This window comes from Chelmon rostratus, chromosome 8 (genome assembly GCF_017976325.1).
Source record: "Chelmon rostratus isolate fCheRos1 chromosome 8, fCheRos1.pri, whole genome shotgun sequence".
Classification (NCBI taxonomy): domain Eukaryota; kingdom Metazoa; phylum Chordata; class Actinopteri; order Chaetodontiformes; family Chaetodontidae; genus Chelmon; species Chelmon rostratus.
The window spans coordinates 8615803-8642632 of NC_055665.1; the positions used below are offsets into that span (position 1 = coordinate 8615803).

A 26830-nucleotide genomic window follows, 5' to 3' on the forward strand; every position below is an offset into this window, starting at 1 on the left:
CCCGTTTTGAGAAATAGCAGGGCTTTCTTACATTTGCGCACATAAGCGGACGCCCACGATCGCAAGCAAACATCGCATACGCCGCATTCTTGTGTGTTCGGAGTTCGCACAGAAAGTTTTCCACGGCAGAGGAGTCCAGTTTGAAATGTTTCCAAAGCGATGTGCTGTATGGAAAAAAAAAGACATTTCAGATGGATTATCCTGAGGCAAAAGTATTTGGCAATCTGTTTGTGTTTAGGTTTTTTCTTTCTTTGTTTTTTTTTTCCTTTTTACTCTTTCTCGGTAAGAAAACTATTGTTTACAGCTTCTTTGCTTCCAGAACTAGGGGAAAGAACAGAAAGGATCAGCCTCCCTGGCCACGAGGTGCCACCATCTCCTCTCTCCATCTGTCTGCCCACTCTTTCGGGGGCTAATTATCCTAATCCCTTGAATCCAGAATGTAGGCTGGTGGCACACGCCTCGGTCCCAGGACGCTAGCGTTTTGCCTCCCAGTTAAAATGTTGAAATTAATTACCGCCTGCTCTGCTGCCAGTGGGAGGAGGAAGAGGAGAGGCAACCGCAGGAAGGCCTGTCCCTGGCAGGTGTGGGACGGTGCTGGGGACTTCTGTAGAGAGCCTGATGCGGGGGCCACGACTGCAGTTCAGTTTCTTGGACAGTGTATGATACCACTGGAGTCCTGTTAGGGGATTTGAAGTCTCCGTAGGCCACCATACTGTTTACTCTGCCAAGCTACATGCAGGAAAGATTCATCCTGATGTTCATTTCATGCAGTAGAAGTTCTTTGTAGTAACACATAAACGGTGAAGCAGGTTGGGTGCTGTCGACATTGTTAGCCATTGCTTAGTCTCATCTGTGATTTGAGCACTCCCTACATGACTTCCTGAGTCTCTGCTCTCGATTAGAACCATTGGGTGATGTACAGAGCGTTGAGGTTACAGAGCTACTCATTGCTGTGAGCTTTGACAGTCTGGTCATTTTCCATCTTCACCACTGGACCCTTGAAAAGAGACTGGACCCCCTCCTTTCACAGATGTGGGACGAAGTGAGTGTGCTGGTGCTGCCAATAACGGCAAGTGTATTCACAAGCAAAGCTAACTGGCTTCCACCTTAAGGGACAAATGTCTTAAACCACCAGCTGTACATAACAAATGCTATGAAGCTGTGTTCAGGAACTCATCCAATCCAGCATGATTCTTTTTTTCTGCTATTTCAACATTTGCTGTGCCATCATTCACACCACACAATACCTCAAAGAACCTGTGTGCACGATTGAGTTGCAACTAGCTGTGAGGTTGCAGATTGCAACCATCTGAATACCCCTAACCCCTCCTTTTCCAAGCATGCCTCAAAAACATGATGGTGCCCTCTAGAGCCAGTGTTTGGTGCAACATGGCAGACAATGTAGAAGATGACCCGCTCCCTCTGTAGATACAAAGAGCTCATTCTAAGGTAATGAAAACACCTCAACTCTTATTTTCAGGTGATTATACACCAGTGAAAACATAATTATGGACATTATATCGCATTTCTGCCAAAAGATCGCCCTTAAATCCTTCATACTGGCCCTTTAAGTTTTGCAATTGTGTGGGACTGTATCATGCAGCATGCAACAGAATGATACACAGCATGGCTTGAGCTTTTGTTTGATGAATGATGACTGGGGAGCTAACATGGATGCGAAGCAAACTGAGCTGAACAGAAAAGTCTTATTTACCATTAAGATGACAGGCAGATGAGAATGACAATGAGCTTTACTGTGAGCCGTGGAGGGCCGTGCCCAAAATATTTTTGTTACGGGAGAAGCATAATAGCCCGACTGATGTACAGCATGTGTTTTCACCATTTTCTTGACACAGCTGAGCGAATGAAAAAATAACCTGCAAAGTATGTGAAAGCTTGCACTCTATTCCAAAACACCCACGTGGCCAAATGACACAGACATACTCAGTCACGCTTCTGCTTTGCCAAGGGAAACGGGGTGAAAAACACCACTATTAAAATGATATTCGTGGTTGAGAAATTACAGTTTCTGGCATCTACGAAATCACGCTTTCTATTTTTCTCAGGGGGGCTCGCTCTCATTAACACAAGTATTGGTCTTGAAAACGAACTGCCTGAAATGATGCCAGCATCCACACAAGGTTTCCTATAGATTTACAATCCATACCTCGAAGAGCAAAGCGTTGGCATTTGACGTACTGTTGTCTGCGCATGGCAGAAGCTCACGCCTGCTGATACATCAGATGAAAAACCAAGAGGAGAGCATTTTCTCACATGGACACAATCAGCTCTTGATCGCAGACGCCGCCCTCACAGGTCCGGCCAATTACATGCCAGCATGCTGTTGCCTGTGTCCAGTGTGACCCAAATTTCACAAATGGGGCGACACTGCAGGTTAGAAATATGCAGTCTAATGAGTCATGTGGACAGTGTAAGTAGAGCTGTCCTCTGTATTTAGATTAGTATTTAGCGTTTATCCTGGAAATTTCTGTTCTGGTCAATTTGGCAAAACAACTGTAGTGGTTGCTGGAAACAAAGCATGAAATATCGAGCTTGATAGGAAAAACAGTATGTGCAGTGTGTAGTCTGCTACAAAATCCTTAGAAGAGACAGTACACCCAATAACACAGCTAATAATATTAGCTTAACAGATACATCAGTTACCATAGTTATCATATCAGTTACTTATTATGTATCTTGGTCACGCTGCTTTTAAAAAACAAATTTCTGGGATTCTCATTAAAAAAATGTTTATGCGTTCATGTAAAAACAATGAGTGTATCAGTCCTTATTAGATTATTTAAAATCTCAAATATCAATTTCAGTCTCAGCCTCCAAACTCCAGCATCTGTCAGTATCGATCCTCCAATGCAAATGGAGCTGTGCTTTGCCCGGATTTGGAGGACACAAGCGGAATAATTTGCACTCCTCAGGATCCCATGCTCCATTGCTTCAGTCGCAAATTCACAGAAATCGCTTGGCCACGTTGTCTTTACACGGTTTTTGATTTTCAGGAGGTCATCAGTCACTTGGAAATCGAGTCTAAAGCCCAAATCCGACCACTGGAAAAAAGCCACCGCAGGGAACAACCCAGGCACAACAGAAAAACACATTTGCTATCAAAGTAATGGACATTAACTTGGTAAAAGTTAATAAAAAAAACAAACTTAAAAACTCACTGTACTGTTTGCTCCAATGGTTTTTTCATTCTGTCTCAGGTTGAGTAACGTCCTGACCATGCTGTAAGATGTATTACTTACAGGGATGCCTGAATGCACCATTCAAGCTTGGTTTAGCTTTGGGCTGTATGTGTGGTCTGTATTAAAGTAGATTATGCAGGATCATTGCAGCGGAACACACCATTGCGTCTATAAATCCACTGTTTACCTCCTGCAGTGTCAAAAACCATGTGGCGACATCCCTTTGCATAATAAAGATGTGTATTATTAGAAATCCTTGTATGTTTTTAGAACTTTTCAATACCGAATGTGATCGAGTGGAGAGCCGAGTGAAGTGGGGAGGAAATTACATTTGCAATTCAGGATGTCAGCTGCTTCCAATGCCCGAAGTACAAATAAATATTTCAAAAAATTTATGACACAGATTTATTACACAGATGTGTGTGGAGATAAATCTGGGATAATAGACTATGTAGCAGTGCAGCCCATGATTGAATCGAGCTATGGATGCACAGATGGTTGCATTGTTGTCGAGGACCCTCTTCCAGCCTCTCTGCTCTCTCTCTTTTCTGTGGCCTTGTGTGTGAGATTGTCAGGAAGTACATTTTATTTGACGCAATATGTGCCTGACCTGTGTGCCAGGTAGGTAATGGGGGTCATCAGTGAGCAAGTTTCTACGGAGATAATCAAATATCCAGAGGTGCTGAGAGGGTTTGCGGTGTCAGAGGTATCATGCTCTTTCCTGCCCAGACAATGTTCTCTTCCTGAAGCCAAGACAGAGCCGGGCCAGTGTCTACACCACTCATTTACTGATGCAGGTTTCTAACTGAAATAAATGTGTTTATATACATCACATTATTATTGTCAAAAGAAGGAAAGGAAAAGGCAGTTAGGCAACTAAAATCACACATCTGGAATGCAACAACAAGCAATTTTAAGGGGCAATCCAAACCTGAAAACACTACTAACATTATGTTAAAAGTTGTCCACCTCCACCAAATCTAGGTAGGTAGTTAGGGAGGTGCAGTGGTGGCATGCATTGCTGTCGACCACAGTGTCTTCTTGCTGTTACCACAAGAGGTCCCCAATGTCATAAATCTTGAAGCTAATGTGCAAACAATTGCTTTTCACATCCAGCAAACACGGAGCAAAGCATTTATAGTAATGTTTCTTGCTATTTTCTTTCTTCTTTGGCCTGAGAGAAGTATCTGATTAAAGCCCTTCACTCGCTAGATGCTAGCTGGTTGCTAGCGTTGTCATGTTGGTGCAGAGTTAGCTTGCCCTTTTCTTTTTGAAGAGAACAGCTGATTATTATCCTGGAATTGGTTTGCTGAGAGCAGTTAGAGGGGGCTGCACAATAAAAGGGCTGATCGCAAAACAATGAGCTAAAAGGAACTAAACAAGTACATTTGGAGTTCAGCCTTGTGAGCGACCACTTTCACGTAATAAATATTGATTCCTGAAGTGTTAACAGATATTAAACAGTTGTTAGTGTTCAATATTCCCATTAGGCTTTGGCAACGCTTCTGTGGCTAAGACTCATGAAAAATGGTTCTTTTTTTAAAGGCTTTATTAAAGCTTGAAGCATATTGTGCACAGCAGATATGATATCTAGATCCTAGGTTTATTGTTTGGTGGTGGTCCATGCATTTTTGAATGCACCATTGTTTTGAATCAGTAGATGCTGCAGCAGCCAAAAGTAAACCGATCATTGCCTCCAAATCTTTATTAGAGGCAGGGATAAGCAACCGTGTGACAGGGAATGGCCGAGAGTGTGCAGGTATTCATTCCAGCAAAACACGACGCGGGGCGATTTCACTGATTAGCATGCCTTCTAGCTGACAGAAGGAACTAATTAGTGTAATCACCTGCTGTACCACGGCACATGGCTTCCCATTGCCGCTTTAAAGCAAAGCAACTTTGTTTCTCCCTGAAATAGTGCTAGCTAAGTTGATTACAGCGTCTAATGACCTCGATAGTGTGATGAGTGGGCCTGTGTGCATTCATGGCTTTTAGCGTACCGCTGGAATCTTAACACCGCACTTGACTTCCAGAGATGTGATCCCACCTTCACATATCCTCATTAGGATCTCTTTGCTGATCATTACCGCCTTAAGTGCCTTTAATTGATAGTCATCTCTCACAGATGACTTTCCCATTATTTGCTGACGAGCCCCTGCACTTGTTAGGCTTACAATCCCCCACTCTCCCACCTTTCACCCCTGACTAGATTGCACAGCGATGCATAGAAACGCTTCTTGCCACTCCTTGGAAATCAAAGCGTCTCCTTCTCTGTACCGCCTTACGGTGCTGCTGCAGGTCATTTGTTTTACCATTCAGGAATCATTTTCCCTTAATGCCGCGTAGGATGCCTCTGATGGCGCAGATCATTTTGAAGGTGAGTCAAATTAGATGATGTTTTGGGATTCAGTCCCATCAACGTTGCACCATACAGTGAGTGACAGATGACACTAGGTGACTGCTACTGTGACAGCTCTCATTACTTTTTTCTCTCTTTCTCCTTATTAACCTCCCCCTGACCACAGCTATGTCTCCCTCTCTCTTTCTCCACCGTCATCCACATCATCTGTTGCTGTGGCTTCCATCCATCGTCCGATAAATCTCTGCCTATCTGTCCCATAATCGACGTTGGTGATGTAAATCCTTTGTGCTCCGTCACAAATTACTGACAGTTTTAAGGTGTAGTTCCCACCCTTCACTCTGCTTGACTTTACAGCATGAGGATTTTTATCTTATAACCTTATGAGAAGGCTAAATGCAAAAAAAAAAGCAAACTTATTCAGGACGTACACTGAACTCCCCACTAGCACCTCTGAATATATATTATTTGCTTTGATTGATGGGATGGGCATCTTCAACAGCCTCTCTTGTTCTGCAATAGACTCACATTTGCTGAGCTCTAAATGGTGACATTTTAAACAAAGCACACCTGTAGTGTGTCTCCGCAAGGGAGTCCAAGAATAGATGCAGCAAGAAGCATATTCCTCCTTAACACAGTCATCTTGCTCCAGTTACCTTTTCCATCACCTAACATTATTGCCAAAGACTTACACTGATTTTCTTCATACTGAATACTGTCTATTCCAGGTGAGAGACCAAGTAATACATTTGCTCCTAATGCATACAGGAGACTTTTCCATTGCATAAATTTAAGTGTGAGGAACTAAGCTGCTTCTCCGAGGAATGAGCAATTAGCTCGAGAGACGTTTCTGAATATCGGCGCTGAGCTGGTCAATTGTCTATTCTTGACACAATAAATGTGAATGCATTTATTATTCCCTATCTCTACTGAATCCAGATGAAATGCCCAGAATCTCACATCGGCATGTCTGCAGTGTTTTATCTGTTCACAAATGAATGAAAAGACGTCCAGAGCCAGCTCTTCTTTTTCGACAGCAGCAGGAATTTGGCAGCCAGCGTCTGACCTCCAGGCACGCTAACAGGCTAACGATACGCTAATGTGTCCCATTATGCCCAATTTGCCAGGAGGGGATTCTTTTTCGTTGAGCATCACGCTGCTGGTGGATTTCAGATGGGCACTGTATAATGATGCACGCCTTTCTTCCTGGCTCATAAAAGATACAAGGAGTAGTCCTGCTGAGAGTCATTAGGCGGGCCATTTACACGGTGCTTTTTTTATTCTCACACTTTTTTTGTTGTTGTCTTTGAAGAGAGCCACAAGGCTACGCGGACATCCTGAAAATAAAACGTGAGCCATCACTTGGGCTGGAAGTGCCTCTTGTGAAGGACTACTAAACAGCTGTTCAGCTCTCGCCATTATTACCAAAACCAGCATTTCAGGTTAATGCTTTTATAGTAACCAAATAAAAAAATAAATTAAGCACTCACAAACAAAAACATCAAATTCTGCACCAGGTTTGAGAGGGAGAAAATTTGCGGTTTGCATTTGCAGAGCATGAAACACAAATTAGCATGGTGTGACGCAAGCGAGTGAGGGAAATCAAATCACACACCATTTCCAGCCTCCTCTCTGTGGCCTCGCTATTACCATTCCATCGACAAATTGAATCCAAGGCTAATTTGAATTGCACCACTGTATAACCTCTTATTTATTCATTGCTTTTCTCTCCCCTACATACTATTAAATCTAATAATTCTTTTTGCAGTACAGCGGCAGCCACAAACTGTGAACATCAGAGTGATTCCATGCTTCCCAGTGCGTGCCTCCCAACGAAAAGAAAAACACAGATGAAAATCTGCCACACGGTTACTGACTCCATCGTTTTCATCATGGATTCTATTTTGCAATAATTTTCCATCAGTGGTTTTGACCAAAATCCTGACAACTGCTTTGCTATGGGGGTACTTGCTTCGTGGCCTGTGTGGGCCTGTAAAACTCTCTATAACAGTGTGTCATATTCTTTTATCACATTAAAACCATATAAATAGTGAAATAATAAATTCACTGAAAAAACCACCAGACAGAATTGTTTCATCCAGAAAATGAAACACCTGAAGCCAAAGTACTTGATCACAAAGATCTAATGTCATAAAAAAAAATCCAATTTCCAATTCATTCATTTGCCCCAAAATATTATAGGGATAGTTAACATGATACAAACAGTCGGCCAGACAAATGGTATGGTAGATAAATGTATTATCATCTGAAGATATATGTTGTTACAATGACAGTTTGGATGCATTTTTTCCATTAAAAATGGGCTGCTAAGTTGCTCTTTCATGAGTTTGACTATCACTGCGACCCTCATCTCCCAATTAAATTACTTACAAGACGAGATGTCACTTGGGCTGAACCGTCTCCGGATCAAAAGCCCGAATTGGTTTTAACAGTTAATTAATCAAAAAATTTAATGTTCGTCACTGTATTGTCAGCTGATGCATTAAAATATTAGGATGTGTGTATTCATAACCTTATGTAATAGTCATTTTGGGGATAGATGGTGGGAGAGCATCAAGGTGAAAAAAAAAAGAACTTACTTGTGCTTTAACAAACTTAGCTTCCAAATGATGCAAGTAATTAAAATTTAATACCTTATTTGAAGATTCCTTTTGATTCTGTTCAACCAGGCCTGTGCAGTCACTCACTGACGGGTAATTACTCCATTACAGCGATACATCTAAAATCTGTCCACTGTTTACTCTGTGCTTGCCCTCTCACATTAGTCTGTCTGCCATGCTTGACAAGAAAATTATGAAAGAGGCTGGGCCAGGCAGCACTGAGGTGTGTGTGTGTGTGTGTGCGCGCGCATGAGAGTGTGTGGTGATAGTATTAAACGGGGCTGTGATATTTGCCACTACAGAACCAATCAAGTTCTTATAATGGATGACTTGTCTCATATTCATCCTTGCCTGATGTGAGAATATAGCCTGGAAAACACAAATGTCTTATCTGAATGAGTGTGTGTGTGTGTGTGTGTGTGTGTGTGTGTTTTAAAGAAGGAGAGGAAAGAGAGAGAGAGAGATCAGTAATGGACACTCTCATACTGTGTGAGTATAGTGTGTAATTTTTGGTTTCACTTCACATCAACACACTCTATGATCAATGCTGATCATAAAGTTGGTAAGAAGTTTACAGGCAGCCTTTTTCAATTAAACACTGTCAAAGAGCATGACAACCATGAGGTGATATGAGAGCGAATGTAATGCACACCCCCTTTGTTAATTAGGGAGAAAGCAGAGTGAAGAGGACTATCACTTCCCTCTTATATTTGAGCAAACTTTACACTGATTACATTTGGAGATACATTGACATTACGGGCAGGAATTTAATTGAAGGTCATTTCTAAAAATTGTGCATTCGGTGGAGATATGCAGGCTGAAACAGTGGGTGTAATTAGACTTTAATAATAAATACGTTCAAGTGATAATGTTTACACTCTGCTGGATGATGAACGACAAAGCACCAGGGGGGCTTTAACTGAAAGTGGCTGCAAGGGGCGTAAAGTCAGGTTCAGCTTTAAAAAGATGTTGAGTTGCAACAAGTTAATAACCAGCAGCTGCAGCGCTGGCTTCCTGCTCCTGAACCAAATTCAGCGCAGGAAACAAATGGCCCCCATATTTTCCTGACCTGCAGCATACACACACATATTCAGTGTGTGGTATCTCGGGCCTCTGGACGAGTTAATCACAATGCCAACACGCCGATAGCAGCATCTATTGATTCCCGCATTCCTTGTAGCTCCAGAGAGTTTATGAAATTAGAATGTTGTCTGGGAAACGCTAGGTAGGGTAACGCCGCATGTGCGTCAACGCTGACCTTTTGCATTGGAAGGGGCAAGGCCATAATGCACAGTATCACCACCAGGCAGTGCTTTGCCGCTCAACATTCATGTGGCTTAACGCCTGGAGATGAGGTCAGCCAAGTGGGTTTGCAACCAGGAGGTCACTGATGTAGCCTGAAGGAGTTGTAATTTCACTTGCAAAAAAACACAACGCCCTTGGGCAAAGTAATTAAGATGATCCTAGAGATATTTTTTTGTGATTTTTGTGACACAATACACGCTCCTGCTTAATTCAAGAGGTAGGATTCAAATGTTAATGCACTTAAGCCATAAAACATAAAGGAGAAGCCAAGCATGAAACCATAAAAAAAGAGTACGTTTAGGTTAATATAGCAAAGATGGTTATCATTTTTTGAAAATATCACCATCAGTTGCCAGCTAGGCCTGCAGGTCAAATCACCCAGTGTGCCTGTACTTTGGTGAACAGGTGTATCTATGAGGAAGTGCATTCAACACTTTTTTCTCAAGGACTCACGCAATACATTTTGTCGAGAAACCAAGCGTCTTCTTCACTGCGTCTGTAATATTAGTGTGCATAAGCAACTGTTTCTGTTTTCAACGTTGCATCAGCTCTGTCATTACTTGGCCTTTGATTTCCGCCACATCTAGATGCTCCACTTAAGCGAGCCGAGCACACGGTGCTGACAGACCCCCTGTCACAATGCTGATTTTTCTGAGAGAGAATGCGGAATCGCATGTCTTCCCAGGCACATGCATGCTCACCGGCAGCCAGCTAGAGCTTGTCAACAAAATGACATGCCTTACTTTGAACTGAGGTTAGTGTATCTGTCTCCAGCGGTGACACATTACCAGGAAGGTGTGCAGCTTTTCAAGGTATTACATATTATTCAGCCCATAAAGGAGGAATACTCTGAGGGTGAACATGGGGCTTAGGAGTCATGTTTCATCCTGTTCCACTGCATCCATTATAACTGAAAACGAAAACGTGTATTCAAACAAGCATAGAGCAATGTTTCAAAAATCAAGGCCGGATATTATTGATATTTTCGCAAGTATGAATCAATTAAGCAAACATTTCAAATATCCAACATGTTACCAAGCTAAGCAGCACCTCTTATTATGCTTATTAGTTCCACTGTGTTTGAGCCATAAAATAAAGCCAAATAAGTTAAAAACACAAATCATAGTCATGTTGAGCAGACAGTTCGACATAGATAACAAGATATTTTGTGATTCCCCTATCATATCAACCAAATGCCGACTAATACCCATCAACAATCAGGCAGCATTTCTAGAGGAAGCAGGCTTAATGTTTTCACATCTGCTCTGCTCAGAGCTGTAATGAGGTCTGATGCAGTTGAGCATATGTTAATGCAAACACAATACTTCCTGTCGCAGCTCCTTGTAGTCATCTACGTTAGTGACTGCTCACTCTGCAGTTTAATGCATCCACATAGAGGGGGAATGATTTAACAGCAGCACCCGCACTGAGCTGATCTGTTGAGATGAATGTGACACGCGACCCTTTCTGCAGTTTGCATGAAAACGCAAATTGTCCGGCGCGTTATCAAGATAACCCCTCTCTGGGCTCAGTTACGCCAGCATTTAAAACCAGAGTTCCAAAATCAGTTCGTTTCAATGCATCAGGCCATTTGCTCAAGGTGGCAAATTTTCACGTTTGTGCCAATTTGGCAATCTGTACCAGCTGTGAATAGTTCTGACCCTTGAGGGAACAGACAGAACTGGAGAGTCCAAAATAAGGCAAGGAATCATATCAGCTATGGCACACCATCCAAATTTATATACAGTAAATAAAATGAGAAGCAACATGAATAGAGCTTTATTCTTTATGTCCATTTTTGCCATGAATGGCAGCAGCCACAACCAACAACAATAAGAACTGCATCATATGCAAGTCGTCACTATGCCATCCAGCTTCCAGCATGCATGATGAAGAGCCATCGTACTCCACAAAGAATCAGTAACTGGAATCGACAAAGCATGTTTGTTAATTAATCTCCAAACCGATTTTAAATACCAACCTTATTTTGTGCTGTTCTACACCAACACGGACCAGACGAGGTGCTGAGGCTTGAGGATGTGATAAGACTCTGTGAACACTGCTCTTCTGTCCCAGTTTGTGATAAAGTGCAAAAGGCATCGCTTGTCTTATCTGGATTTGCAGGAAGTTTCCCTCATTCCCTTTGGTCAACACTTCACAATGTACTGCACTAAAAGTTAAAAGTTTACCCTCAATTTGCTCGGCTGTTCAAACAGAGCGTGCAGAGGCTCAGATTGATCAGCAGCTGTCCGCGCACTCGAGCTCAACTTTCGCCTCTTGACCTCACCTTGACGCGTCTCCGCCCCGGCAATAACCCAAAATGGAGGCCGTATACTGACTTTGTGCAACATGAGTGCAAGTGATTCAGTTGTTAAAAGATTTTCATCAGAATCATCAGGAGCCCTGAGATCACAAAGGTGTGCTCTGACGCGTCCCCTGCCAATTAAACAGCACACGTTCAGATGTGTCACACAAAGAGGTAGGTATGAAAAGGGCAACGGAATCAAACAAAAAGCTGTTAAATTGATCCCCAGGCATCATTGACGTGACCTAAATCATTTGACTAATACGAAGAAAAATAGGAGTTCCGCAGCCAGTTTGTGCAAAAATGCAGCACTATCACTTACTCTATCTACATTGTCTTCCTGTTGCATGCTCAGACCATTACAAACACAGACACCTAAGGAGAGCTGGTGTAAACCAACATGTAATTTTTACCCTGGTTACAGCACTCTTCAGGGACCCTTGACAAAGCCAATATTTTCTCTGAGGCGTCCCGTTTGACGCGCCGCGAACACTTTGACTCATTTCCTGACTGAACAAATGTGTAACGGTACGACAAGCCACTCATCTGCTTCAGCCCTCTACTTCTTATGTAAATGCTTGAGCTGAATATGATGGAGGATTTACTTTTCAAAACAAGTCTCCTGCAGCACTGTAAAGTCTATCACCCTGCACAAGGGTGACACTGAGTCCTATTTCAATCGAGAGCTGTGACACTATAATCTCTATCAAAGAAACACAAAGGGAAGTCTTGTTTTATGCTTCAAGTCTGGTAAACACGAGGCAGGTGGAATCACTGAAACTGTAATGGTTGAATAAAGCAAATATGCTAAAATAGAAAGAAAATTCCACAAACCCAGAGCGAAAGTAAGCTATCAAATGCCATGCTTTTACTTGTGGCATTAGGGAAATAAGAATAAAAGAAGGCGAATGCCCCAACAGACACTAGTGAGTGATTTTATCCAAAGCTTGACAACAGGAAAAAGCCTATTTGGTGAGTAGAAAGTCTGGACATGAATAGGCCTGTGGCTGCAGTCACCAGTTCTTTGGTAAAAAAAAAAAAAAAAAAAGATAAAAGCTGGCATGCGGTTAAATGCAATTGCACACATCACAGACACCGGTCAAGTTATTCTATAAAACACAGCGTTCGTCTTTTACATTTGATGTTTTACTCCGTAGGTGCTGCATGCGCCTTGAAGGCGGGGAATGGCTTCTAGGAGCCGAGCCAGCAGAGAGATGTCATTTCATGTGTCTTGGATGAGTGAAAGGAAGCTGCTGAGCTGAGTGGCTGGAGGTCATCTCAGCTATCTGGTGAGCGGAACAGACATGGCAGACGTGCTGGGCCTTTCACCAGAGGCAAAAATAAAAAATAGGTACCCCTCAAGGTTGTGTACTTAACCCCATACATACACGGCCGTGTGGTCAGGACACGGATCCAACTCCATCGTCAAGTTTGCTGATGACACAATAGTGATAGGCTGGATCTGCGATGATGAGAAGGCCTATATGGAAGAGGTGGCTGTTGCCAACCAACTCTGACTGAAGCTCAGCAGATAAGCTTTACACCCCTAACAATTGAAGAAGCACTCGTGGAGAAGGCGAGCACCTTCAGGTACCTTGGAGTCTACATCAACGAGAATCTGGCATCGTCCACATATACTGAGAGAAAGGAAACACCTTCACCACCTTGGACAGTTTAAGAAATTCAGGTTTCTCTTGGGGTCCTAACCACCTTCTGCTCTGGTGCTGTGGGATCATCCTAACGGGGGGGGGGGGGGCATTACGGCCAGTATGGGAATTGCTCAGTTCAGGAGCCTAGATGCCTACAGAGGGCGGCACACTCGGCCGAGCCTTCCATCGGATCTCCACTCCTCACTCAGGAGGACTTACACCCGTACCCCAGAACAGACTATTCAAGTTTCAGGCAAACACCTCTGTAGCTGCAAGTCCAGCACAGAGAGACTCTGGAAGATCTTGCCTCAGTCTATCAGGATGCTGGATTCTGTCCTGACCTCTTTGGTCCTGTCAAGCACCGTGTCCTCTGTGAACGCTTTGCACTTTCCTGCATATTTGCACTCGAGTGTGTACAAAATGCTTTTGTTTTGCTTTTCTCTTGAATTTGTGACATATGTACATTTTGCATGTTTACATGTATGTATCAAGCTTTGATTCCAGAACATGTTGGGTGCTAAGCCTCAGCTGTCCATCCCAAACACTTCAAACTAACGTCAGCCAGTGTTTTTTGCAGGCTGATCAGCACGGCGAGGGCATGAGCCTCAACTTGAAGAAATCCAAGTGTCACCAGAGGCTGCTGCTAGGACATAAAAATAATTAATACAGTTTATGATTTGATGAGTTCCACACCTCTGGAAGCTCACCCACATAAGCTATATGAATCAATATCCCAGCCAGAACCCTCAGAGTTCTCCATTCTGACTGCTTTAACTTTCAATCATGTCTACCAACTCAATGATTATAAATGCCATGATGGCAATTCTTTTCCAATTGCCTTACTAAAAAAGACATTACACTGGGCCCATTTGCAGCTGCTAGTGCTGGCAGACAGAGAGAGGGAGAAAGAAGAGACACTCCTTGACATAAATGTTGTCTCGCATTTCTGCAGTCGCCAATTCAGTTCAACTTTGCATTCATACAATACAGCATTCCTTTGACCAGCATCTATAATGGACCTTTTCATTTTCCACTCATTGTAAATTGTGACAAAGACATCATTTTTTGCCTGAAAGAGATGGCACATTTTAAGAATATTCAAGCTGTATGTTGAATGCGATGCACTGAACGCCTCGAAGAGCATTACATGTTGTCACCTGTTAGTAATTTGAATCTCCCCGATGAATGAAATTTCTGTGACATATCCCTTTCATGTGGAAACATTTCAAGTGTGTGCATTCTGAAAAGCGACAGGAAAAGTCGAGCATTGCGTGGCACATTTTCTGACACGAAGATGAGGCGGCACCGGACACTGACACAGAATGGGGGACAATTATGAAGCACTGCGCAATCAAGGGGGTTCCTCACAGGCTGAGTGCGGTCTGATGAGCTAGTGTGTCACTCCGGAGCTCCAGGGCTCCACAGCTAATCAACCACCAAGGAGGGGCTTGAGGGGCGCGATCACTCAAGCCCTCCATCACCATGCTGGGAGGAAGGCAATCACCAGCCCATTTCCATGTGCTGTTATTTCCACCCCCAGCCCCCATGTTCGACTCTCAAATCAAGGTGCATAGATGACCAGGGAAGCACTGGATGGAGGCAAAGGTGGCTGGTGGGTGCAATCAAATGAGGTGTGAAAAAAGACAAAAGAAAGGAAAAGAAAGAAAAAACTTTTGGTCCTGCAAGCGGTTTATTCAAGCCATTTAAAATCCCTAAAAAAAATCATAAATGGATTGGAAACACGGGGGGAACGGATTGAATGAGGCTCAATTGCTTTCCAGCCAGCACCTCGTGAGACCCCTGTGATTGGGCTTGGAAATTGAAATGTAAGTCTTGTAATACAGCGTGCTGAGGAGACAGAAGGGGTACGGGTCAAGAAAGGTGAGAGAAGGGAGTTCTCATTTTACCGTGGCGAGGGATTAACACAATGAGCATATGTTAGCGGAGTCACATCTTCTGTCTGGTAAGAAAAGAGGAAGAGCAAGTGAATGAAAACCAAACAAAAGCTTATCTTTTACCCTCTTAAAAGAACACGACTTCGAATAAATGGTTATTTCTTTTTTCAAGGATAGGATGACGGGTAATAGACGTAGGAGACAAGAAACAGGGAAGAGGGGGCTCCCTTTCTATCGCCACGCCACGTATAATGTGAAACAAAAATGAATTAATAAACAGACTAAAGTCTGACAGCCTGGCAGCTTGATAGTGCTCAGACTTCACAGATGCACCACAGCACGTAATTGGACGTAATACCTCCCCCTGTCCTCTGTTTTAAGTTTGACAGTGGCTAGAGAGGCTCCATACACTAATAGGCTGCACTTGTAAAGCAACACACACACACACACCAGGCTCATGCTGTCATCTCGTACTGTCCTCCAGTGCATAGGCAGAATATTGACAAAGACCGTCTCTGATCTGTCTGGGCCAGCCATCATTACAGACTGGAAATCCATTTCACAAACCCTGCTGATTGCCCATTGGTCTCCTCAAGGCCCCGATAGAGGCAAAGAAAAGATAATATTCCTCCCTTTTAAAGTCATCCCTCCTTCTCCTGTGGTTAAATCTCTGATTTTCCACCACGCTGAGTACACAGACATACTGTACGCACATCTAACAAAGGAAAACACTGAATTCTCACAATATAAAACGCTCTATTGAGACACTTCCAAGCCTTTGTGTTGGATTCTGAATCAAAGTGATGCTCTACTTTAATTTTAAAATTAGAGCTGCAAGTAAACAAATAGCTTTATCGTTGATCTTTTGGGCAGCAAAGATTATTTTCATTGTTTGTTTGTTTTTTTAAGTAGCTGTTATTTTCTCGGTTATTGATTATAAAATGTCAGTTCCCATTGGAATTTCCTAAATTTCCTGATGACTTTCTTTGTCCAATCAATGGTCCAAAACCCCCAAAATGTTAGAAGACACACAGCAAAATTGATTAGCCACATTTTCTGTTGGCTAATCGATTAAAACACCAACTCTTTCCTCTCTAGATATCTTTGTTTTGACAAATTGGTTAATTCATGTATAATAATGTTACAATAAATGTCAAATACCCGCTGTAAGACGTATAGTGACCAACAGCCAGAAACAGGATTCAGTTTATGATGACGTGAATGACGCTGTAGCAATAAACTCTGATATTTTTCCTGAACTGATGTCTTAAAAGAAGCATTTCCTGTTGACTGACTTGTCTATACTATTTTAAATTGCTTCATTAAGAGATTGCTCTTTTTTTTTTTTTAAATTCAGTGTATTGCAGCCTGCGCTCGCCATACAGTGGGAACATTTAACCACATTTGGAGTAATTACCCCTCCGGCAGACAGGCGATCCATATGTGAACAGTGCGGAGGGAGGCTGAGCAGGACATTAACTGAGCATTAATTCTCTGATGCCAGCGTGATGCCAATTATCTTAAATGTGGTCAATGTTCTGATGGCTATCAATTTCTCCGAGCACCAGTCAAGCCGACAAATGCTCCCTGGTGTAAATTGAAAATAAGCTCAGAAATGAAAGTCTTGAGCGAAAGTGTGAACAGCAATTTGGCTGTTTAAACAAAACCAAAAGAAGAGAAAATCTGGGAATTGAAATTTGCATCATATATGTACGGTAGAAATGAATGTAAGAGGTGTAATAGCTGCATGATAGTTCTAGATGTCTTTATTTACCACCATTAGAAACTGTGGTCCCACTTGCAGACAGTTTGTGACATTTCTAATTGACCTTTCAAGGCATTTACAATATTGACATTTCTTAACTGTGTTGCACTCTAAATTTTCTTAATAGACTTTCAAGTCTAGACGTGTAATTACAATGACAGGATATTTTTCTCCTCCTTGTTGTGACTCACTAAAGACTTTAACATTTTTGTTTTACCTGCAGTCACATTAGCATCTATTACAGGCGATGAGGTTTTGCAGACTCCCACACACCCAACCACTGTTAACTGCTGCAGACATTAAACAGTCTGCAGGTTGAAAATATTATAGATGGATACTGCTAATGTGTTTTTAAAGACGCTCGATGATATCTGATGTTAATGTCTTGTGGGATTTCTGACTAAAACGGCAGGCAAGGAGGACATGCATTGTTTGCTTTGCCAATGAAAATAATCAGCCTAATACGCTGCAGATGTCTCATTAAATTTGCATATGATTATTGCAGCGTTACTTCAGTTGATCCTTTTCATCAAACCAGATAATACTTGCTGATTGCAGATTATTTTGGCGCAGGCAAATTTCATGGTATTATTTTCACTCTTGGTGAAAAAGCAATTAGGAGCACCGCTCGTAGTCTGCCCGGTGTTATTCGGCTTTCACAGAATTAATTCTCCTTTCTTTCTCTGGACAAGTGTAAACACAACTCTGGGGCTGAGGGGTTAAAGAAGGAGGGATTATGTGAAGTTCCATTTTCTTTTTCTCTCCAGAAGTGTTGCATCTCGAGTTTTGGCCTGTAAACATTGATAAACTAACACAATTAATACTAAGGAGGACAAGGAAAAAAGTACAGTGGCTGATTTAGCCTCATGATGTCTGGAAAACGTATATACTCGATTTATAATTATAATCAGCAATCTAATTATATTCTAATTTATGGTTAACAGAGGTATGGTTAAATGTATGATTAAATGATGATGTGTGAGCTCTAAGAAATTCCCACATTCTGGAAAAATATTGAAGTTTTTAAAAAGTTTTCAGTCACAATGTGAAAAAAAAAACACACAAGGCTGATCACTGAAATAAGGAAAAACCACTTGAGGCTGGCAGTGAAGAAACAGGCACTTGAGAGTGGAAAACATGATTTAGGAACAAAATCAGAGGCCTAATTTTTCATTAACTTTCTGTGATAGAGAACTGCTTTAAAAAAAAAAAAGCCTGCTGCTTGGATGATAGACTAATCACACGCTGTAATCTCCACCAATCGCGGTCCAGTTCGCCAGCGACGTGAGCTCTGGTTACTATGACAGCCAGTCATCTGGAAGGGTGAAAACCTGCAGGACATTATGCTGCCACCTTGCCTGGCTCCACATTTGAGGCCCTAATTCATACAAGCATCACTAATAGCTTTGCTAAAAGATGTAGTGCCGGCCTCAAACCGCCCACATCCTCCCCTCCCCTCGCCGCCCCGTCTGATAATCTCTGCCTTGTTCCATATATCTGAAGCTGGTCACATGCAGACAAGCTGTCTTCGGGATGAGTCACGGGGGAGCGTTTTGCGGCTAACCGCGCTGCTCTCCGGGGGCGACCTGGACGGTAGATCGGCAGCCGGTAAAACACTCGCTGAGACAGGAGGGGCCGCCCTGTGCAGCCCCGCCCGCACGCGGCGCGAGCGCTGAGTGGAATCTTCTGGGTATTGGCCGTGTTAACTAAATTGACATTGGCTTTCGACCTCCTGGCTTTCCATCAGTGGAGGGATGAGCACACGGGCTAGAGAGGTAACCCCCGAGTCTTATGCACTTCCTGCGGTCGCATTTGTTACTGCCGGGGTGAGAAAGAAAGAGGGGAGGGGGGAGGAAGATGTGTGAGGCAGAGTGTAGAGGAAAAGATCTCTGTTTCCCCCCCTGATATTTTTGGTGATAGCCATTCATTTGTAGTGGTTTTGGCCTGAAGAGGTTTGTCTTATCTGTTCCTCCTTCGTCTCTCCGGGGGGAAAATAGAGGGTGAGTCTTCTTCAGCCTACTCTCTCACAGTTGATTAGTAACTCCTGCTCTACCCCTACGCTCCAGGGATTCTATGCCAGCTCCCCTTATACATCCCCTTGTCATGCACGTACTCGCGCTTCCTCTCTTCTCTCCCTCGCACTCATGCGCACACAGTCATGGAACAGCAATTTGAGGGGAATCACACAACCAAGACCTGACATTTATAACAATGAGAGCTTGATTAAAAGGGCAGAATGAAACGGTGTCACCCTCCATTCATTGTCCTTAGCCCAAGTTAAATAGGATTTAAACCTGTGCATTGCAGCTGATACCTCCACTGCCAATTCCCGATCGCTCTGAAGCAGCGAGAAGAAAAAGGTCTTGTTATTATAATGCAAGTGCGTAACAGTATGTAACCGAGGTGTCAGAGGTGACCAAGTTTACACGGAGCGCCTGGGAACAGATAAGGGCGACGCTAACGCAGGGTGGGAAAGCAGAGCTAATGCCGCTCCGGTGAATGCCACAGTGTTTGAAAGGCGCAGGAATAAAGCTTAGTTTTATCTGGCTTGGGGCAACACACAAAAGGCACCAGCATTGCAACGTGGCGGGTTTTAAAATTGGGATCAAAAGGTTCAAGCTAATTAACAAGCTAAATAAGAGTCCCCTAGCTTCGTCTATGTAACCGCCCTCGCTCTTTCTCCCTCACTCTGTCTCTTTTGCTGCGGTGCTTGCAGCGCCCGTGGTGTGTGTGTGTGTGTGTGTGTGTGCATGTGCGTGGTTTGCCATCATACTGTACACAGCGTGTGCGTGTAAAAGCGAAGACAAATTACGCCCCGTGCTGAAATGTAAAAAAAATAATCACCAAATTGCCGCCGACAAAATCAGTCTAATTAACAATGTTATATTGCTAGCATGAACCTGAGCGAGAGATGATCAGGCTTTGTTCTGTTTCGGTGTTATTCCACTTTCCCTGCAGAGCCCCGAGGAGGGCTGAGATGGGAGAGTCAAATGGAAAGGACAAGGGCACATAATAAAGACAAATGGCTCGAGCATGAAATTTGATTCATTGCCTTGGTACAGAAACATTCACAGGGAAATGGCCGCTGTTGATATGCCATGAATTTCAAAACGCTGTCAAATCCGAAAGGCGCACGTCCTGCTTTAATGACGCCGAGTCCCCCCGGGGGCTGCAGGGGGGACGCCGGACCGGATCAATCAGGCCGCTGTTTCTGACGGACATCTCTACGTTGAGTTGTGGGGAGATAGTTGAAGGGTCGCTCTCATGGTGTGGAGCCGTGCAGATCATTTTTGTTTTCCCTGCGTCTTCCAATCTCAAAGTGTTTGACACACTTTCGAGAAGAGCCTCACTTGTTGTTGTTTACTTTTTTTTAATTTGGCTTTCTAGTTTCCTCCCTTTTTCATTTCTTATCATTTCCTGTATTGATTTTATGTCAGTGTTGTTTGTCTGTTGTCATTTTCTTATTGTTTTGGTCTCTCTGAATCCTCATATTTAAAGCACTTTGTTGACTGTTCTGAAAAAGTGCTGAATAAATAAATAGATTATCATGAACCTATGAGATCTCTGCCTCCACATCCCAACATAAAGGAGGAAAAAAGAGGGAATTTGGTGACATAATTAAAAAATGACGAAGAAACACTCTGGATAATCACTGCAAACAGTTTTTATTGGAACATTTTTCCAGCATAGAAACTGTCCGTATGGAAACTGTTTAAAGTGTCTTATGTGCAAAATGTTCAAAATTCCACTCACCTCCATTGTTCTGGGGTGGAAGCATAAATCTCAGAGGCGATACCTCCAAACCAAAGCACATGTTGTGCCACAAAGGCCATGCAGGCGTTGTAGCACTGATAAATAAGAAAACATGGTGGGTTTCTTTTGTAATTTGGGTAAACTGATCCTTTAAGCTCCTGTCCCATCCCCGAACGGTCACAAAAGACAGCCAATAAAATACTGCCTGCAAAATAACATCTGGCATCTGTACAGCAAAGTGATTTCCTCATTTTTTGAATGAAAAAGATGGCATTCATAGTCATAAGGAACTCAGCACCTTATTTATTTCAATAGGCATCAGAAGCATATGCTTGCAGCAGACCTTTCACTGCGGAGCACCCACTTTGTAGTACGATATGAAAACACCATCTGGTGTGTTAGCAGCGGCTAGGCTAGGCTAGCTGGGGCTAGATAGGGCCCTGCTGTGTCACAGGATTATCTTACTGGTTGGTAGATCCGCTCTATTAGCCCCTAGTGGCTTGGATTATTGGATGATCATTATTATGTGTGACTGAACAAGGAGCTAAGTACCTGCACTTCCTTGACGCAGTTAAGTCTTGTTAGTGTTAGTGATCAGACACATTATGAGCACATTTCTTACAGCTTGTCTGAGACACAAACACACTGTTTATTTAACACACTCTGACTTCCACTCACGCTGGGTTGAATACGTGTTGACGGGCTTTGCTGACTTCATTTAAAAGCGGGCCTCAGAAAAGGCAGAGTGTGGCGCGCCCGGAGCACGTATTTGTTTGTGGAAGTAGTGTTCCTTTCCGACGCGTCGAAAGAGGATCACAGGCGAGCACGGAGGACGGCACGTTCGGAGACGGGCCTCCCTGCTCAACAAAACGAACATCTGCCGTTTCTCATCAGCGAGATTGAAGCTAATGACGAGCCGTGAGTGTGCTGACAGAGAGAATGGAATTGGATTGTGTACAAGAGGCCCAGTGAGACCAGACATATGTTTTGGAAAATGTTGTGGATGGAGTATGGCTTCAGTGTGTGTCCGTATGTGTGTGTGCGTGTGTGTGGAAGCTAAGACAGCTCTGCAGCTTCTCTTGCTGCACATTTATCCGCTCATGTTTATAGAAGTGGATGAAGGGGAGTGTGTCGGCGCAGGTAAAACAGCCGCTGCGTTCCTCCCCCTTCAATCTCTGCCTTCGCTAACAGATAATGGAATTACACATCAAAGAGGCTTCTCCCTGTGTCCAATTCTTCTGCGACCTCTACCAGCCTTTGTTCATATTCACCACGACAACTCCCCGGACCCAAACCTCCACCAGCAGGCTTCTCCCTGCTTCCTCTCTCCGTCTGGGGAGAGATTAAATTTAGATGAAAATGAAATATTCATTTGCACTCAGCAACTGATGGCCATCTTAATTTGATCCAACTTTTGATGCAACATCTCTCCACATTGTTGTTTGCCATCAACTCTTTTTATCCAAATGTCCTCCCCTTCCCTCTCTCTGCCAGCCACACCATCCTCCTGTGGGTGATTCTCAATACAAGCGCTCCTTTGGGTTTGACTTTGTTAAAAGCAGAACTGCAAAGTACCATTACAGCTTTTTGCGGCCTCTTGAAATATGTCTGAGTCATTTCAGATGAGACATTTGCACAAACGCCGGCGAGGAGGATCTCGGGGCGAATGCACTCTCTGTAGCTCGCTAGAAGAGCTAATCACATGAAAACTTCTCAGTCTCTCTCTGCTGCTGGCGTGGGGATAAAGACAAGCCTCTGAAGTGGCTCTGCGCTCCCAGACTCCCACCAAAGTGGTGACCACAAACCTGATTTATCCCGCTGAAGCTCATGAGTGGTCACACTGCATGCAGCTCCGAGTGCTGCACGTTTGTCAGCTCACGTTTGAGCGTCCACGCTGTTTCACGCACAATAATTAAGTCTGCAGTCGTGGCCGCCCAAAGCATTTTAGGGAGAGCTAAATGAGAAAGGCATGTGACCAGGTGCTGTAGGGGCCGAGCGTGGAGCTAAGGAAATGAAATCAACATGAAATCATGAGGGAGATTGATTAACTGGCACTGATTAAGTGCTTTAAGTATTAGGTAGATAAAGTAATTGATTATTCAATAAATCCCTGTCAGGCAGTGAATAACCTCGCTGAGGCAGAGGAGAGACAACAAATGATGAATTAGTTTCATCAATCCACAGATGAAAGAGAAAACGCACAATAATCTGTCATTACTGAATGCTTTAATGACAGATATATTATGCACCTGTGTGAATGCGTTTTCACCTGATCAAATTTCCAAATCGGGCGCTCCCTATCTGAGGGAGAAGAAAGCAACGCATGTAGGGAAATGAATGATTTGTGCAGATAGAATGCTGCACGCCAGGATTATAGTAGACAGTATGTTTATCCTCCACCAGAGAGGACATTTAAGAGACAACGACGCAGGAAACAGACAAGCAGTTAGTAAACCCAAAACGCATGACACATTAAAAAGAGCTCATGTCAATGTACAGAACAAAGCACAAAAAGCAATTATCACATTCGATGAAATGCTGCAATATGCATCTGATCTCCATGTTGGCAAACATACAGAGTGCGCTGGTGGACGCATGCTATCTTCTGAGAGAAAAATCCCGTCCACATCCTCCAGCACTTTCATCTTTATTATAACAACAGGGCATTATCAGCTGAAATGGCTCCTAGATGAGATGAGAGGTTGCAAAAACATGTCAGGTGGAAAAAAAAAAAATTACGAAAGGCAGGCGGAGGGAGACTAAAGAGAAGCACAGCGGGTAAGAGGACAAATACAGGAGGAGTAGTCTTTTATTCCCTCCAACAAATAAAAGCTGCAGAATGAGACGGCGCGACCATCTGGCCTCAACTTAGAGCAGCGCACTGTAAAAGCACTAAAATCAATGGCAACAACTCTACCTTGGATGCCCACCATTACCCAGATGGTGTGCTTGGAGAAGTGCACAGGCCACCAAACCAAGAGCAGACACAGAGAGCGCCATGCTCGAATACCACCGCCCACCTCGATGATCCTCACTGGTTTGTTTGTGTTGGTAACCAGCGCTGAGGAGCGACGTTGGCCGCCGTGCACAGACTATAAGAGAGCCCTCTGTTGGTTTTTAGCGGGGTGGCTGTGACACAGAGCGCACACTCACTTGCACACCAAGTACCAAATTACAAAAAAAAACAAAACAAAAGGGGGACAAAAATGTCCACTACACACCCACTCAAAAGAGCGCTCGTCCCTAAACGAGTCAACACACTTTGAATAACGACATCCTCTGACGGAGAATACTACAGTATGCCTTCGATAATACACACACTGCATATTTTATGCAGCTTATTCATGATTAAAACAAAATGAAATTTTGGCCTTTTACAGCACATTATGACATATTTCTTATTTTCACACAAGCCTATTTTGTAAGCGGGTGAAGTAAAAGGGGCGCACACATGGCCGTTTTACATGAACACTCAGCTTCAAAAGATCACATGAAGATGCAAGCCTTTTGATTTTGATTTTATCTTTATTTTTTTTTTGCCATTGAGGCAAATTCAGCAGCCCTCTCCTGCATGTCCCTCTTCTCAGCTTGTCAAAATACAATCTCAGGAACACACACACACACACACACACACTCAAAAACCAAAAAACTGCTCCTGCACCACAAGCAATGATAGATTCTATAAAAAGCAATAGTGCGACTGTAGCACATTTCAAGGTAAATTTGTCTCAGCACTTTGACATTTTTAAAAACAAAGCCTGTCAAGTCTATTTCAGGTCTTCATCTGAGCTGCTGCCACAGTGAAAAAAAAAAAAGAAAAAGGGAAAAGATGTCCCTTTGACCAAACGATATCAGTTCACATCAGCAGAAAGAGAGCTTTAGAGAGGATTTATGCAGTTTCTAAGACATCACCAAAGTCCACACAAAGCAATGTCAGAGAAGTCAGGGCCCCTCAGAGCGCAGCAGTCAATCACAGGGACATCCTGGGCCTGCCGGACAGCTGCGTCGATGCTCAGCACTAAACATCCTCATGCAGCCTTTATTCTCTTTCTGTTCAATCTCTCTTTTAGAATTCATGTCAAATATCCAAAAGGCTCGGCAGCCTGTCAGTCAAGGTTACAGAGCTCTAGACTTCACCAAAGTCTCACAACTTTAATTTGAATTGATGCAGCTTCTCGATGACCACCCACTGAGCTGGACGGGAATTATGTGCTACAAAATCAAAGTGGCATGTGGGGGATTTGCAGATATGTCCTCCAGGAGACACCTGGTTTTGGGGAATGGCCATTTGCCTCTGTTAGACGGCTGCAGCATATAGAACATGCAATTTTCTACCATTCATCCACTTTCAGCCATCATTTAGACCGAGAAGACAAAAAGCTCTGTGCCATTAAGACGCTCTCGCTCCCCGCCTGCACTCCGGCCGTTGTAGGTATGTTAATGTGGGGCCAGTGCCATTTTGAGCAATTGTCCTGCATGGCACTCCGCCAAATGTCAAAAACGATTTGCCTCATGACAAAAACCTTATTGATCTTCATTCTGCTCCTGTCTCTTGGCGGCGCAAAATGTTTCATCGCATCGCCAGCACCCCCCCCCCCCCCCCCGGAATGACAATTCTCACGTCGCAGAGGTTGGAACAAGGCGGCACGAACGCCGCTCCTGCTTTTTGCGTCTCACATATGTGGAAGGCGAGGAGGAAGGCAACTTTGAGCAGGCTGCGTGTGTGCGCTTTGCTCTGCTTGCCGTGATAACATGAGCTTACATCCCCTGGACAAAGTGGAGCATTGCGTTGAAACTTTCTGCCTCTTAATTCGATGCTGTTGCTTTTAATTGAACAGACCGTCCTTAAAAGCTCAAACTTCCTCCCAGAAGGCATGGCAGCGAGCCTGAATTCAGCTGGTGACTCAACATGCCGGCTGCAGAAAATGGAACAGACAAAGCAGAGTGCATGGAGGTCACGCTGACCCGCAGTATTTCATTGCGCGCTCTCTGAGTGGAGGAGGCATCCTCAATTTTACAGGCAATCGTCTGCGATAATGCACGGCGCTCTTGTCGCCCGCCGCTTTGCCCCTCGTTTAAGTCACATTCACACACCGCCCGGATGAGGCGAAAATGAAAGGGACTGCTCATTTACCCCCAAAACTCGCGGCTGCCGCTGGGAACGCGCGGGATGCTGGAGCAACTTTCAAGGTTATGATACAAACGTGTGTGCGTGCGTGCGTGAATGTAAATGGAAATGTGGGCAACTTACCTATTCGAATAACATGAGGCATCCCGTAAGAGTAGTGAATCCAAAAGAGACACGCAATCAGCGATGTCCAGTATTCCCAAATCGCACTCCGGGGAGACAGCCAAGTGTTTCGCATGGTTGTAAAGTCGCGGGATCCACTTTTTAAAATTCCAAAGACGGCTCAGAATTGCTCATCAAAACTGGATTCGGCGGAGCATATATGGATTTTGGCGTCTGCGACAAATTTGCGCTCATTGTAGTTGGTGCAACATTCTCTCCGGGTTTTTCTCTCTTGTTTATTTTATTTTATTTGTTACTCACAAGTCTGAGCGCCGCTCGATCAGGATGAAGCCCCCCAGTCCCTCACAGGCGGATCGGTGATACACCTGCGAACGCAGGCTGCTACAATTAGCCTGCAGGAGTCTCTGTATCCCCTCCTACCGCCGATGCTATCTGTCTACTGGCAAGCACCACGGCAACAGCCGAGCCTGACTCCCGCACCGCTGTGGAGGAGGAGAACTGCGCCTGCGGAACTTTGGGTCGCCTCGAACGATCCTGTCGCCCGTAAGACACACAGAGAAACGCGTTGCGCGATGGGTGCAGAGGAAAGGCGCACTTGAGACATTCAGAAAATGCTTATTGCAGTTGAACCACTCCAGCCCCTCGTTCCGGTCGTGAAAACTGTTCAAATGGCACTGAGATACTTTGTGAAGGTGGAAAAGCCGCTCCGCGACGCTCCTCTCCAGTT

The 26830-nt window shown here is 43.8% G+C and overlaps 1 protein-coding gene across 1 annotated transcript in view; it reads right to left on the reverse strand.

Annotated features, from left to right (window-relative positions):
- Nucleotides 1-26218, reverse strand: part of LOC121611046 (glutamate receptor ionotropic, kainate 3) — a 90950-nt gene extending 64732 nt beyond the window's left edge. The window contains exon 1 of the mRNA XM_041943411.1: nucleotides 26104-26218. Coding sequence (XP_041799345.1) covers nucleotides 26104-26218 — 115 coding nt within the window. The remainder of the gene's footprint in view (nucleotides 1-26103) is intronic.
- Nucleotides 26219-26830: the final 612 nt, after the last annotated feature.